This window comes from Onychostoma macrolepis, chromosome 16 (assembly GCF_012432095.1).
Source record: "Onychostoma macrolepis isolate SWU-2019 chromosome 16, ASM1243209v1, whole genome shotgun sequence".
Classification (NCBI taxonomy): Eukaryota; Metazoa; Chordata; class Actinopteri; order Cypriniformes; family Cyprinidae; genus Onychostoma; species Onychostoma macrolepis.
The window spans coordinates 23,125,071-23,139,791 of NC_081170.1; the positions used below are offsets into that span (position 1 = coordinate 23,125,071).

At 35.6% G+C, this 14,721-nt stretch overlaps 1 protein-coding gene across 2 annotated transcripts; it reads left to right on the forward strand.

The window, feature by feature from the left end:
- Positions 1-2,100: 2,100 nt before the first annotated feature.
- Positions 2,101-14,332, forward strand: gsdmeb (gasdermin Eb). 2 transcript variants are annotated; one of them, XM_058745754.1, is made up of 10 exons: positions 2,101-2,397; positions 3,172-3,387; positions 6,098-6,290; positions 7,570-7,738; positions 7,895-8,021; positions 8,720-8,836; positions 9,689-9,816; positions 10,736-10,907; positions 11,102-11,175; positions 11,808-14,332. In XM_058745754.1, the coding sequence occupies exons 1-10, from the start codon at positions 2,259-2,261 to the stop codon at positions 12,036-12,038; spliced, it is 1,566 nt and encodes a 521-aa protein (XP_058601737.1). In that variant the 5' UTR covers positions 2,101-2,258; the 3' UTR covers positions 12,039-14,332. The 2 variants fall into 2 exon arrangements, with proteins under 2 accessions (XP_058601737.1, XP_058601739.1); XM_058745756.1 differs by having other exon boundaries at positions 2,344-2,397; positions 3,176-3,387.
- Positions 14,333-14,721: the final 389 nt, after the last annotated feature.

Genomic DNA, 14,721 nt, shown 5'->3' on the forward strand with positions numbered 1-14,721 from the left:
CCGAGAGAACCGCAGCCTTATGAGGATTGTCAAGCAAAATCGATTCAAGAATTTGGGTGAACTTCACAAGGAATGGACTGAGGCTGGGTTCAAGGCATCAAAAGCCACCACACACAGACGTGTCAAGGAATTTGGCTACAGTTGTCGTATTCCTCTTGTTAAGCCACTCCTGAACCACAGACAACATCAGAGGCGTCTTACCTGGGCTCAGGAGAAGAAGAACTGGACTGTTGCCCAGTGCTTCAAAGTCCTCTTTTCAGATGAGAGCAAGTTTTGTATTTCATTTGGAAACCAAGGTCCTAGAGTCTGGAGGAAGGGTGGAGAAGCTCATAGCCCAAGTTGCTTGAAGTCCAGTGTTAAGTTTCCACAGTCTGTGATGATTTGGGGTGCAATGTCATCTGCTGGTGTTGGTCCATTGTGTTTTTTGAAAACCAAAGTCACTGCGCCCGTTTACCAAGAAATTTTGGAGCACTTCATGCTTCCTTCTGCTGACCAGCTTTTTAAAAATGCCAATTTCATTTTCCAGCAGGATTTGGCACCTGCCCACACTGCCAAAAGCAGCAAAGGTTGGTTCAGTGACCATGGTGTTGGTGTGCTTGACTGGCCAGCAAACTCACCAGACCTGAACCCCATAGAGAATCTATGGGGTATTGTCAAGAGGAAAATGAGAAACAAGAGACCAGAAAATGCAGATGAGCTGAAGGCCACTGTCAAAGAAACCTGGGCTTCCATACCACCTCAGCAGTGCCACAAACTGATCACCTCCATGCCACGCCGAATTGAGGCAGTAATTAAAGCAAAAGCAGCCCCTACCAAGTATTGAGAACATATACAGTAAATGAACATACTTTCCAGAAGGCCAACAATTCACTAAAAATGTTTTTTTTATTGGTCTTATGAAGTATTCTAATTTGTTGAGATAGTGAATTGGTGGGTTTTTGTTAAATGTGAGCCAAAATCATCATAATTAAAAGAACCAAAGACTTAAACTACTTCAGTCTGTGTGCATTGAATTTATTTAATACACGAGTTTCACAATTTGATTTGAATTACTGAAATAAATGAACTTTTCCACGACATTCAGGTGTTTATATAGTCAGGTGTTGCAATAAATTGGATAAAAGGAAACTGGGTCTTCACCATAAAAAACTGGTTTTCACACTAGTTGGTGAAGGGTTGTCATGCTTCATTTAATTAAACTTCACTTATTTGATGTTCACCAGGGTTTCTTAAAAAGGAGGGTTTAGACATTGCTGCCTGTCTAAAGTTTGACATAGGACTTGTGGAAGAATGTTTTGTGGACTAAATTAGTCAAAACAATACTTTTGGGTTAAATGAGAGGTGTTACATTTAAAAAATAATAATAATAGGTGCTTCACTCAGCTAATGTACAATGAAGGCCGTATGCTTTGGAGTGATTTTTCTATTTCTGGACCTGGGCTGCATTTCCCAAAAGCAGCCTAAAAAAGATTGTAGAAACAAAAGGCACCATTTTTCTACCTATACAATCTACTTGAGTTAATAATGCTTTTGGGAAACATAACCCTGGATAGTTTAATCTTTTAATTCCATGTGAAAATGTCATTATGTCAGTCTTTGAACTGAAACTCCACAGAAAGTGTGTCTTGCAGCAAGACAATGACCCAAAACACAGAAGTAGGTTGACCAGTGGTCAAAATGGTTAAAGCAGAAGAAATCAAATGTTTTGTAATGGTCATGTCAAGGTCCTGACCTTATAGAAATGTTGTGATCGGATCTGAAGAGAGTAGTTTGTGAGGCCAGTGCAAAAAATATTTGATGCCACTGGACAGTAGGTCATGTTTAGACTTTTTTTCAATTGACTGATTTATCTATTCATTTCTGAGAGACATTTATCAACTTCAGTTCAGAATTTTGTGTTTTTGTTCCACCAGTAGCTACTCTCACATAACCAGTTAGTCAGTGTGACAGACTGACATTATCTCTTCCCTCCAGACTGCTCCTCCCTACTATGAGCCACACCAGCTACTCAAAGCCTTGCTCTTTTACATAAAAATAAATAAATACAGTTTCATGGGATTTGCTTTCCAGAAAGACATATAGGACAAGGTAGGCCTACGTTAGATAAAACAATAAGATGTTAAAGACATGCTGTTAACTTATAATAACTTTAAGTATAACATTCTCTCAGTGACAACTTGTAAACAACTTGTTAGATAACAACACCTTCTCTCAAGAGATAAAACGGCCGAAACTTTGATTGACAACCTGTGCAGCAAATGAAAAATTCGTCGTCTGGGACTGAGCCAATGAAATGTGTGGGGGCGGGGCTACGCAAAACACCGGACTGCTCTCTCTGCTTTTGTCTTGTGTGTGGTGGTAGATGTCTTCAAACAGAAACGACTAGAGCAGAAGACGGTAAGCACGAGATCTTTTTCTGTTTTCTGTTGTCTTCAAAGCTTGTTACTTTAACATTAAGTTAGTCCACTCCTGTCAAAATTGTTACGTTATGAAGAGAAGAAAGGATTACAATATATATATGTTTCTATCGCTACATTGTAACGTTACCTTTTGGCATTATTAGACAGCAATTCTTCAGTGTCACAGTGTCAATGTAATACTAAATTATGTATAGGTAGGAGTTAGCTATTGATAACTACGGAACTATACATCATAATATTGTTGTTACTGTATAAAATATACACTGAGTCAAATAAATGTATCGCAGTCAATATGCTTGTTGTATATCACAACTCTAGCGAGACCAGTGTTTGTCTTTAGATGAAAGAAATGCGGCAGTAGGCTACTGTGGTACAGAGATGCCATCTGGGTGTAATACTATGGTACTGAATGATTATACATGATTAATTGTTTACACTTTATTTTAAGGTGTCCTTCCAGTGCAATTATACCTTTAAGTACTGAGTAATATTAATTAACGTACTATAGTATAATTTACTGTTATTATTGTATTAAGTAGGCTACATGTAACGTGAATCAATGACACTGTAAAATAAAGTAATAAATATTTATGTGAAATGATATTCCAAGGTACTTAAAAGAATCCCTTGGCGTTATGATACTATGATTACTTTATGGTAGGTTTTTTGTAAGCAATACAACAGTGACAGGAGTACATTTCTTTGAAATGAAATACACTTATGGCTGTTTTGTGCTTTTTCTGCCTGTCAGCAAGAAAGATGTTTGCGAAAGCCACTAAGAACCTGGTCTCTGAGATCGACACTGATGGTTCCCTGATCTCAGTGTCCCGTCTGAATGACTCTGATGGTCTGGCTCCTCTGGCACTGGTCATCAAGCAAAACCGCTACTGGTTTTGGCAACAGCCCAAGTACCTAATATCAGACTTCAAATTAAATGATGTTCTTGTTGGAGATCCCATAAATCCAGGTAAAGATCGACTTTTCTGAAATATATTTGTGTTTAAATTTATATTAAATGCAGCTTGCTGAACTTTTGAGTGCTTTTATGACCCACTTAAGTAGGACTTTAGTACATCTTTAAATGTGATTTCATAATTCTGTTGTCTTTGAAATATGGATTTATGGTAAACTAAAATATACTTTAATATAATTTCTATTGAGACTTGTATGTAAAGTTTTTAAATATATTTGTAATTACACATTTGTAATAATGAAGTTGCAGTTTAGGGTAACACTTTATTTTAAGGTCCTTGTAGTAATATTACTCAATACTTAAATTAAATGTATAATTACACTAACAAGGACAATCATGTACTAATGCCTAAATTAATACTTAATTCATCAATTACTAATGATTATTAAAATTGTTTACCAATCATGAATTAATGAAGAGCTATACTTAACTTCAACTGGAGTCATATGGATTCACGCATGAATGACGGCAGCCTTAATTACATGTTAGTAAATGTTTGAAAGTTAATGCATTAATTAACATTTATGGGTAAACTAAATCAAACAGCCTCTTTAAGAAAGAATAAGAAATACTCTGACTTTGAAATAAATTAAAAGAATTTAATACTATAATTTTTTAACTGTTGTTAAAAGCTGAATTTAGTAGGTAGTTAACAGTGCATTAATTATGATTGGGCCCCCTCAAGTAAAGTCATGTCAAAATAATGCATTAACAAACCATAAGTTAATGTTAGTGTATTGGAAGTTAATAATGAGTTAATTATTGTGGGCCCTCTCAAGTAAAGTCATGACAAAATAATGAATTAACAAACCATGAGTTGATGTTAGTGTATGGGTTATTAATAATGAGTTAGTTATGATGGGTCCCTCAAAGTAAACTCATAACACAATGATGCATTAACAAATCATCAAATAAAAACCATTAAACGTGCTGTAAGAGTCATATTTATTCCTTTACGCCACCAGTACAACAATCAACGATAAAGCTCATTTATAGTCCTTTTATTATTTATTAACATCATAAAAGAAAAGTCCAAACTTACCTGTCACACATAAGGTACAATATGGCATCTCCAGAAGCATACACAATTAAACAACAAAATAATACCATTAATTACTGTACATAACTTCCAATAAAACACAGATGCAAACATGAATTGAATTATTAATTCGGTTTACAAAAGCAGCCAACATTTATTCGATTAAAATGCCAGCAAACCGCGAGCGCCTAGAGTGCGACACTAATAAGTGGCCCACCAGAAACAAACCCTAAATACTGACGTTATGACTAAACATAAATGAATAATACAAAATATTAGAGATAGTTATTAGTCTTTTTTCCCCCCACGTTTGATCTAACAGATCTGTTTAATTGATGGCACTAAAACTTTAATCTAATAAAGGTCGACTGCTTTTTTAAACCAAATTAATCATTAAGTTCATTAATCTTTTGAAAGTTATGTACAGTAATTAGCAGCATTGTTTTGTCGTTAGCATTAGCTTTTGGACACCCCATATTTTACCTTTATATTGTACCTTGTGTGTTTTTACAGGTAAGTTTGGACTTTCTTTTGAGTCCATATATGTTAAATGATATAAATAATAAAAGGACTATAAATAAAGGAAATAATTAAAGGTGGTGTAAATGAAAAAATATGACTCTTACAGCACATTTGATGGTTTTTATTTGATGATTTGTTAATGTGTCATTGTGTCATGAGTTTACCCATCATAACTAACTCATTAATAACCCATACACTAACATCAACTCATGGTTTGTTAATTCATTATTTTCTCATGACTTTACTTTGGGAGGGCCCACAATAATTAACTCATTATTAACTTCCCATACACTAACATTAACTCATGGCTTGTTAATGTATTATTTTGACATGACTTTACTTGAGGGGGCTCAATCATAATTAATGCACTGTTAACTACTTACTAAACTCAGATTGTGATTTATTTTATACTTACTATCAAACACACGTGTACTAACACAGCAAGTATTTAGCCCGGTTAAGAGAGTTTATTACAAAATCATAGCATTTCTTATTCTTTCTTAAAGAGGCTGTTTGATTTAGTTTAGCCATAAATGTTAATTAATGCATTAACTTTCAAACATTTACTAACATGTAATTAAGGCTGCAGTTATTATGCGTGAATCCAAATGACTCCAGTTGAAATTAAGTATAGCTCTTCATTAATTCATGATTAGTTAACAACTTTAATAATCATTAGTATTTGTTGAATTAAGTATTAATTTAGGCATTAGCACATGATTATTCATGTACCCTTATTGTAAAGTGTTACCAAATAAAGTGTAACCTTGTAATCAAGTACTTATTTAGTATGTTAGTCAACACATAAAACGGCACAACAAAAGATATTACAACGATGATTTAAAATGTACTTTAAAGTAAAACTTTTAATTTGACATTATTACAAAGTGCTCTTTAAAAGTGTGTTAAGGAACATGTTCTCTTTAAGCACACTTAAGTGTCCTTTTATTTCATAATATTATCTGCACTAAGTTTTTTTTTTAGAAAATAGACTTTTAGTATCAAAATATACTTTTAGATACTATAGTATCATGTTCTCTGTGTGAAAATTGTTCCCCAAATTGTTTGTGTGTGTAACTCTATTTAAAATCAGGTGGTTATGTGTTTGGGAGAGCTGATGTACATTATTATTTTTGTTCACAGATGTGGTTGAAACAGACTTTTTGACCTATAATGGCAAACTTGTGGATAACAAAAGTGGAAGTGCTGAAGCGGACCTTGGGGCGGGGAGCATTAATGTGGGGGGTGCCGGCTCCAGCAAATTTCAGTCATCGTTTGGAAACCTAAAGAAACAGGAGGTGGATGTTCAGAAGCTCTTACAGGAATCCAAATCTAGGTGACTGACCACATGAGTGTGTTTAGAGCCACCGTCTTCACAAGCTTGTTGTGATATGGAATGTGGTTTAAATACAAGTGAATCTCACCTCTAGTGACAGATACAGACACTAGTGAATGAAAATAAGGAAATGAAAGTACAAGGCGTGTTGTGCGTGTTTAAAACTCTTGTTATATTTCTGTTTTTCTGTGAAGTCATCCTCCCGTTTTTTGTTTGCCCTCGATCACAAACTGAGATTTAAGGCTGACGGCATCTAAGAAATATGCTTTGATTTTCTAAGTATGCTTCATTGTTTATCACATTAATATATGAGGCAATTATGTGAAATTTAGAATCTAGAATTATTTGAGTCTAGTTTAAAAGGTAAAAATAAATATTTTTTTAAATATCTATAAAAAAATTTTTTTTTAAAAAGATTGAGGATAGACTGTGGAAGCCCATTTCTGCCAAGAGACTTTTCTCCTCGCAGTTCTGAGTTGAGATCTCAACTTCAGAAATTCTGAAAAATACAGAATTGCAAGATATAAACCCAGAATTCTGCCTTTTTTCCCCCTCGCAATTTTGAGTTTACATCTCCCAATTCAGAATTTATATCCCGCAATTCTGACTTCTTTTCTCAGAATTGTGAGACATGAACTCGCAATTGCAAGTTAGAAGTACAATTCCGTCAGTCAGCTTGCAATTCTGGAATTTTTTTACAATTGCAAGTTTATATCTCACAATTCAAAAAAAAAATAAATAAAAAGAAGTCAGAATTGCAAGATGAAAACTCGGAATTGCGAGAAAAAAAAAAGGTCTGTGAAGTAAAAAGTCCCAGTTACCTTTTTTAAATTTCTTATTCAGTGGCAGAAACGGGCTTCCATAATAGACTCATGTATATATGTAGGGAAAAAAACAAGTGTTATTGAACACTGTTTTTAGAAATTTAACAATGATTCACAAGGTTTAATTTCATTGATCATGTATCTAAAACTCCTTCAATAAAATTAGCGTTCATGCACTTTCAAATGTTTTGTCATGTGACCTAAAAATATTCTTTATGTCATAACTAAATTTATTGGCTTATTTGTCTAAATCATGTTGACGACACCAACAAGAGAAATTTAAAGATAGATATATCTCCAACCGTTTCTTTAAGTTGATCCAGGTGTATTGATGCACGTGAGAAGTTGTAGACAATGAAGACTTGAGACACACCTTCCACGTGTAGATGAACGCATTTTTGACAATAAATCCATGTGACACACTTGTCATACCTGAATCTCTGCTGTGGTTGTAGAGTTCTGGACCTGAAGCACTCTCTGATCGAGCAGACACGGGAGTCGTATAGGGAGGTGATGACACTCGTGAAGGAGCGAATCATCACCACTCAGCCTTGCACCGTCACCGAGGACGTTCAGGAAGGTGGTACCTGCACTGGAATGTTTGGGTTCAATAAGGCAATAAAGGTGGGGCTTTTGTGATCACACACTCTTCTATTCCGATGACAGTCTTGGGTGTATCACCATCCAGTAACAACATTCCAGGGGGACGTGTCCGGTCCTGCCTCCTGTCTCCTCTCCTCCCAATACAAACGGTCCCGTCTGTCTCTTGTTTCTCCGCAGGTGTCAGTCAATGATAAAGGGAAGCCTTTTGTCGAGTATGACACTAATGTGTCTATCAACATCCCCCCCAAAACCACCATTGCTTACAGTGTGATTGAACTAGAAGTTTCTCAAACTGGACACTACGGTAAGTTATTTTTGCTAAATCATTCATTGGAAGATTTGTACCAATTACATTCCTGATCAGAGGTTTTAAGATTTAAGGTCATTGCACATTTAAATTTTTGTACGTTAAAAAATAAATATGACCTCACGTTGTGTCAATCATGTTTACACACTGCCTCCGAAACCTTCGTCCGTCATAAAAAATTCGGATCGGGTTCGATTTTCTGCATTTTGCGCATCCGTAGCAAGCAAGGTGTTTTGACAATTCAGAGGTTCAAGGAGGTCTTCTTTTAAATATGTGACTCTCGTATTGCTACCAAAGCATCAAAATCCTGTAGTAAACTTTGAATCGCTCGAAATAATCCCGCAGCTCCTTGATGGGGTGGAACTCCTCTCTACGCAATCTCAGCAGATGAACCCAATATTTCCTCTTTTTATGAAGAGAGCGGACAACAAAATTATCCTCACTGCTTAAAGACTATTTTGTGTTGTTTTGCAAATTTATCCGCAATGGATTAATTAATACGCATCGGACTCGGTGTGCAAGGTCTCTGCGTGACAAATTTTTAGGATGACGAATACGAAAAAACGACTCAGTGTGCAAAGACCTTTACATTACCAAAATTGTTTATCGTACAGACGTTTAGAAAAACGTCCTTAAACATTATAGGAATGGTAATTCTGAAGGGTCAAACAATGTACTCTCATCCATTTTGTCAGAACTGTGCCTGCTGCCAAATGTCAAGGGTGGTTTTGAAGTTGACGGGCGAGTGAAGGTGAAGGAAGCATGCACAGTTAGTGCCGCACCAGGGAAAACATCCAACAAACTGCAGAAAGGTAACATTACAGTAGCTACTCTAACCTTCTTTCATTGAAAACAACATAAAAACATTTTTTGACAATAATTTTTTCTCAAAGTAATTTATTCAGCGACAACTGTAAAGTAAGCCAATGGAAAGTTGATTTCCCAAAATGTAAAACTATGAATCTGTGACACATCACAGATAGCCCAACACAGCAAGTTTGGCTGCATCAGAAATCACACACACTTCCCTATTTTATAATAATAGGTGAAAAATGTGATGTGAAACCAGGGTGTGTCTGAATTCACAGTAGTGGATTCTTTACTACTTGTGAATGGCTGTAAAGTGACGCTGGTGGGTTAACATAACCCATTCATAGTATATAGAACATACGTTTTCATGGTTGCGCATTAATTAATTATTCAAAAGAGATACCTACTTACTTTTATTTTTGGTTTATTAGTTGTACAGTGCTGTGAAAAAGTTTTTGCCCCCTTGTTTTTACATTTTTTTTATTTTTAGCATATTTGTCACACTTAAATGATTAAAATCATTAAACAAATTTTAATATTACACAAAGATTACCTTTTCACCTTGGGCCAGGTAGGTTTTGGACTGCTTTTTTCCCTTAATAAATGAAATCATAATTTAAAAACTGCACTTTACTTGCTTTATCTTTGTGTAATATTAAAATTTGTTTGATGATCTGAATCTTTTAAGTGTGACAAATATGCAAAAAAAAAAAACAGGAAGGGGGCAAATACTATTTCACAGGACTGTATATTGACCTAATGTTTGAGTAAGGACGGTTGGTTAATACTATAGAGTTTACATTATTTCCATTAAAAATGCTTTGATAAAGATTATTTACTTTCTCTCTCTTTAGATCTGGAAGGACTCCAGGGGCAGTTTACGGTTCTCTCTAAACTCCCATCCAGCACACGCTCCTCATTATTCCAGCAGATCTCTCTGCTCCTGCAGGACAGTGCAGCCATCAGCGTGCTGGAGGACGCAGTGAGTGACAACGGGGAATCTTACATCAGATTTTTAGTTTTTTTGAAACAGTAGGAATTATTCTACATCAAATGCCATCTATTTGTCATCTTAAATAAAACATATACAGTGCTTAAATTTATTAGACCAACACCCAGTGTAAGGTTTGTGCCACAGCTGCCCTCAACTAACAGTATTGGTGATTACCAGAATTATCAGTGTTGTTTTTTTAATGTTTCTGTAATGGTTAATCCACACCAGTATATGTAAGCTCTTTAGTCACACTAATGTTTCTAATGCTGAAATATTAATTATTGTTGGGATTTAATGGATTTAAAGATAAATCGCACAAAAGTTTCATCAAAAGCACGTCATGGGAACAACTAGAACTGTTTGGAAGTACATAAAAACAATGGCAGAAATCATCAAGGCCAGTTCTTTTGTTTTTTAAAGAAGTTTCTTATACTCAAGGATTTTATTTTTTTTTAAAAAATAGTAATAGTAGTATAATATTTAAATTATACAATTAAAAATTTCTATATATTTAAAATTTTATATATTCCTGTAATGACAAAGCTGCATTTTCAGCCTTCACTACAATTTACTCCAGTCTTCAGTGTCACATGATTCTTAATAAAATCATTACAACATGCTGATTTGTGCTAAAGAAACATTTCCTCTTATTATCAATGTGCTTTTCTCCCCAGAATTCTATGATGAATGTAAAGTAAAAAAAAAAAGAACAGAAAATTTGAAACGGAAACCTTTTGTAACATTATAAAAGTACTGTCACTGTTGATCAATTTAATGCATACTTAACTGGATTGATTTCTTAAAAAAAAATAATAATAATAAAATATAAAATCTTACTGACCCCAAACATTTGAACAGTAATAATAGACATGTTGGACATCTTCAGACTTGTTTGTCACTCTTTCAGCTAGAGGAACTGTGTGGTGGGATGCAGCCTGATCCCAGTACATTAGAGAAGGTGCCTGCTCTGAAGACCACGCTGGAGCTTGTACAGAAGTCTGCTGGTACTAATGCTTCTGGAAAGCAGAAGAAACCCAGCGCTCTGACTGCCACCCATCTGCTCATCAGCTCCTTAGATGGTGAGTTCAGTTAAAGTGACAGAAATTTGACAAATAAAGGTCATAGATGAAGTTTTGTATATTAACTGGTCATAAAAAGCAATCCGTAGTTTCACTTTCAATGCATCGTTGTCATTTACCTGATGATTGTTTGTCGTCATACACCTGCTGTCAGATTGACCTTTGTTCTCATAACCAATCATGTGCTCATGTAGAGATGACTGACTCTGCCCTGCTTGAGCTCAAATCCTGCTGCAGTCACGCAACCCTGCAAGCTTTGCTTCATCTGGTAAGTATCTTCATATTAAGTAACTGTACTCCATATTAAGAACAGTTTTTCCTTCAAAAATGGAAGCATTAATGCCACATGTAATAAATAGGGCCTGTTTAAAGGGGAAAAATTTAAAATTACCCCATAATTTAGTCACACTCAAGCCATTCTAGGTGTATATGACTTTCTTCTTTTAGACGAATAGTTATATTAAGTTATATTAAAAATGTCCTGACTCTTCCAAGCTTTATAATGGCAGTGAATGAGTGTTGAGATTTAGCAGTCCAAAAAAAGTGTATCCATCCATCATAATAATAAAAAAAAATAAAAAATAAAAACACTCCACACTGTGCCGGAGCATTAATAAATGCCTTCTGAAGCATTTTTGTGTAGTGATAATGATAGTACATGCTTTCTTGACAATCACATATACTCAATTTTTGTTTGCAAGCTTTGTAAAAGTCTCAAGTCGTGTTAAATACTGGTTTTAATTTGCTCATAAATCCAGAGCCATCATTGTAAAAGGGAAATCATTAACTTGAACATGCTGATTATCTTCTGGCTTGGAGGACAACAAACTGAGCAGCTTTGTACATTCAAGCAAAAGAGCTTCCTTTTTCTGACTATATGATGTGTTTATTGTCCTGCAGGTGCAAAATATGACTTCAAATAAGAAGTCCTCTCTGAAAGATGCTGATCTGGCTGCGTTAACCAATGAGAAAGTCTTCAAGAAGGTTACATCACTCTTTGCTTCCTGTAACGTGACACTGCTTAAGGAGAAGGATTCAGTGGTTACAAAAATCAGCAACCCACAGGATCGCCTTCCTCTCATGCTGTGCATTACTGTTAAAGGCTTGGCATCTCTAGTGCCCCCTGTCTGACTGGAGTACAACACCAAAGCAAAAATATCTGATGTAACCTGAGGACCAAAGGGCACTTAAAGCCGTGGACAATCTGCAAACTGGGATAAGAAGGAAAAAAAAAATTGGATCCTTAAGTGGCCTTTCAGCGGTTTTATAGAAATCGTCTTTAAATAGTTGTAATTCATTTTAAATTGTTTTTTAAAGTACCTCTGTGGATTTCCACTCTAAAAGGTTTGACAGTGTTGCCAAGTCTGCTGTTTTCCTGTAGAATTGGGCTACTTTAACACTGTTGGTGTGGGTTGGTTTTGATGTCCATGGGTTATGATAACGTGATACCCAATAACGTGATATTTAGCTCCTGGAATGCGATTTTTACCGTGGGACCCCCCCCTTGAAGCGCGATTGGGCTAGTTTTGTGAAAACCTGGCAACCCTGGAAATACACTCTTATGTGAAAATGCACAATGAATTGTTTACATCATATTTTGTCCATGTTTTCATAAATTCCTTAACCCAGTTTTCTGCCATCTAAACTTCTTTAACCCTCTGGGGTCGACAAAGAATATGCGTTTTGAGGAAGATTTTCCTGATAAGGCCGAGATGAGCTTGAATTACTCTGCCATTTTTGATCGTACAGATAAGAGCAATACACCATTCGAATCTGTAAGGGGTCTACTTTTATTTGTATACACTCATAATAACAACTAAACTTTGTGCTTTTGAAGAATAAAGAAAACAAACAGGGTGTGTTCTCAGTCTTCACTCTCTCCGCAAACTGCTTTTTGAAACACGTCACTAAAATGAACTGTAACTCAGCAAATACTTCACACAGAGACATGGGAAATATATCTATAGAAAGCTTGACATGTCTACTCTTAAATGAAGCAAGTCTTACCGAAAACAAATATTCTGTGATAAAGTAATCCATATGAAACCAAGGACATGTCCAGTTTTTCCGTGTGGTCTCATTATCTCTAATTAGCTCGCGCTATTGATATTACAAATCTCCACGCGAGACAGGCGGCATGTAAATGCCCACACCACCGTAAACAAAGCAGCAACGCGTTCATCTCAGATACTGTTCAGTTTTGGAAGAACATGCTGTGAGGAATAAGCCTTGTATTTACCTCACAAACCGAACGCGAGCGCAGCTGGAGCCGGCGGCGGAGGAGATATTTTATACAGAGTAAGTAATGTTTCTTATTGGCATTCGATAATGTGTTGTTGTGACAAAGTTGAACGCATTTACTAGTTGAACTTTTCCCAAACTATAACTCCAGAATAAAATGTGTAAAATTGCATTCCTTTCATTGCATTTAAATGTTGCACAACGTGAGGATAGTTATACGTTCTATGCTTTATTTATTTTGAATAGTAAAAATATGTAGGCCTGTATATTATAATAAATATAATGTACTGTTTTTGTTGTACTTTGGATCAAATAAATGCAGGCTTGGTGAGCTGAAGACACTTCTTAAAAAAAAAAAAAAATTACAAATCTTACTGTTTAAATAATTTGACTGGTAGTGTATGTATTGTCACCATGTTTGCTTTGTCTTTGTCCGTTCATTGTGTTGCTCACGTCTGTTTTGTGTTTTCTCATGCAGTTTCTGCTGTCTCCCGTTTTCCTGGGTTCCAGTTTCCTGCCACTGTTTTGGATATTGCACCCAAGATGTCTTGACTCTTCTGTTGTTTATTTGTTTGTTTGTTCCTAATAAACTATTTAACTGCACTCGCAATTGAATCTCAAGTTATTTTATGTGATAGTTATATGTATACACATTTCTTTTTTCCTCACATTCTTTCTTGTAGCAATTCCCTCTGTCACACACCTGACTCAATGGCTCATTATGGAGCTCATTATGCGGGTCTTTGTCTTCTCAGGTGTGAGTCACAGCATTATCCAGGATAGTTCACGCCCTCTCGCATAGACCCTTTCTACTCAAAAAGTGACTTAGAAAATTTAAATCAATACATTGTTTTCTCTGAATGAGTGAGTTAGATTATTTTCAGATCATTATGAAGCAAAAGTTCTAGGCTACAAGATCCAGTTCTCAAAAGTCTTGTGAACAAATGTTCTGTATGTGTTTTATGGCCTTATTTCAGTTACTTTAAAATTTGTAATTTTTTCTAACCACGCATAAACGTTGTTTTCTCAAAAACACAATCACGTACGTACATGCTGCTCACATTGTATTCAGCACAAACTGGGCTACAATAATGTGTTTTTAGACTTTAGCCATTAAAATGTTTATAAGCAACTGAAAAAAGCACAAACGTCAGGGCATGTCAAAACTTCTCCAGGGCCCCAAAACACCCTCAGACCCCAGACCCCAAGAGCAAATGTGCACACCTTGAGCCTCATTTATAAAATGTTGCGCAGAAACCATTCTAAATTTGATCTCACGATAATTTCTCAAATATGCGTACGTGTGATTCATAGAATGAACGTACGCCTCTCTTTCAGATGTGAAACCCATGATTCACGAATGATCAAATCTCTCTGCCTTGTAAACGACTCCTAATTAAAGTCATTAACATGTAAAAGATCACCAGTCATCGTCCAAATCCTTTAATTTAGAACAGCTTACATTTCCAAAAACCTGCGGTATTCTGACAAGAAAAAGTGTGCATGTCTGCTCAGACCCTGACGTTTCCATGTCAAAGGCAGTTTTTACAAATATGAGCGTTGGCGTGGATTT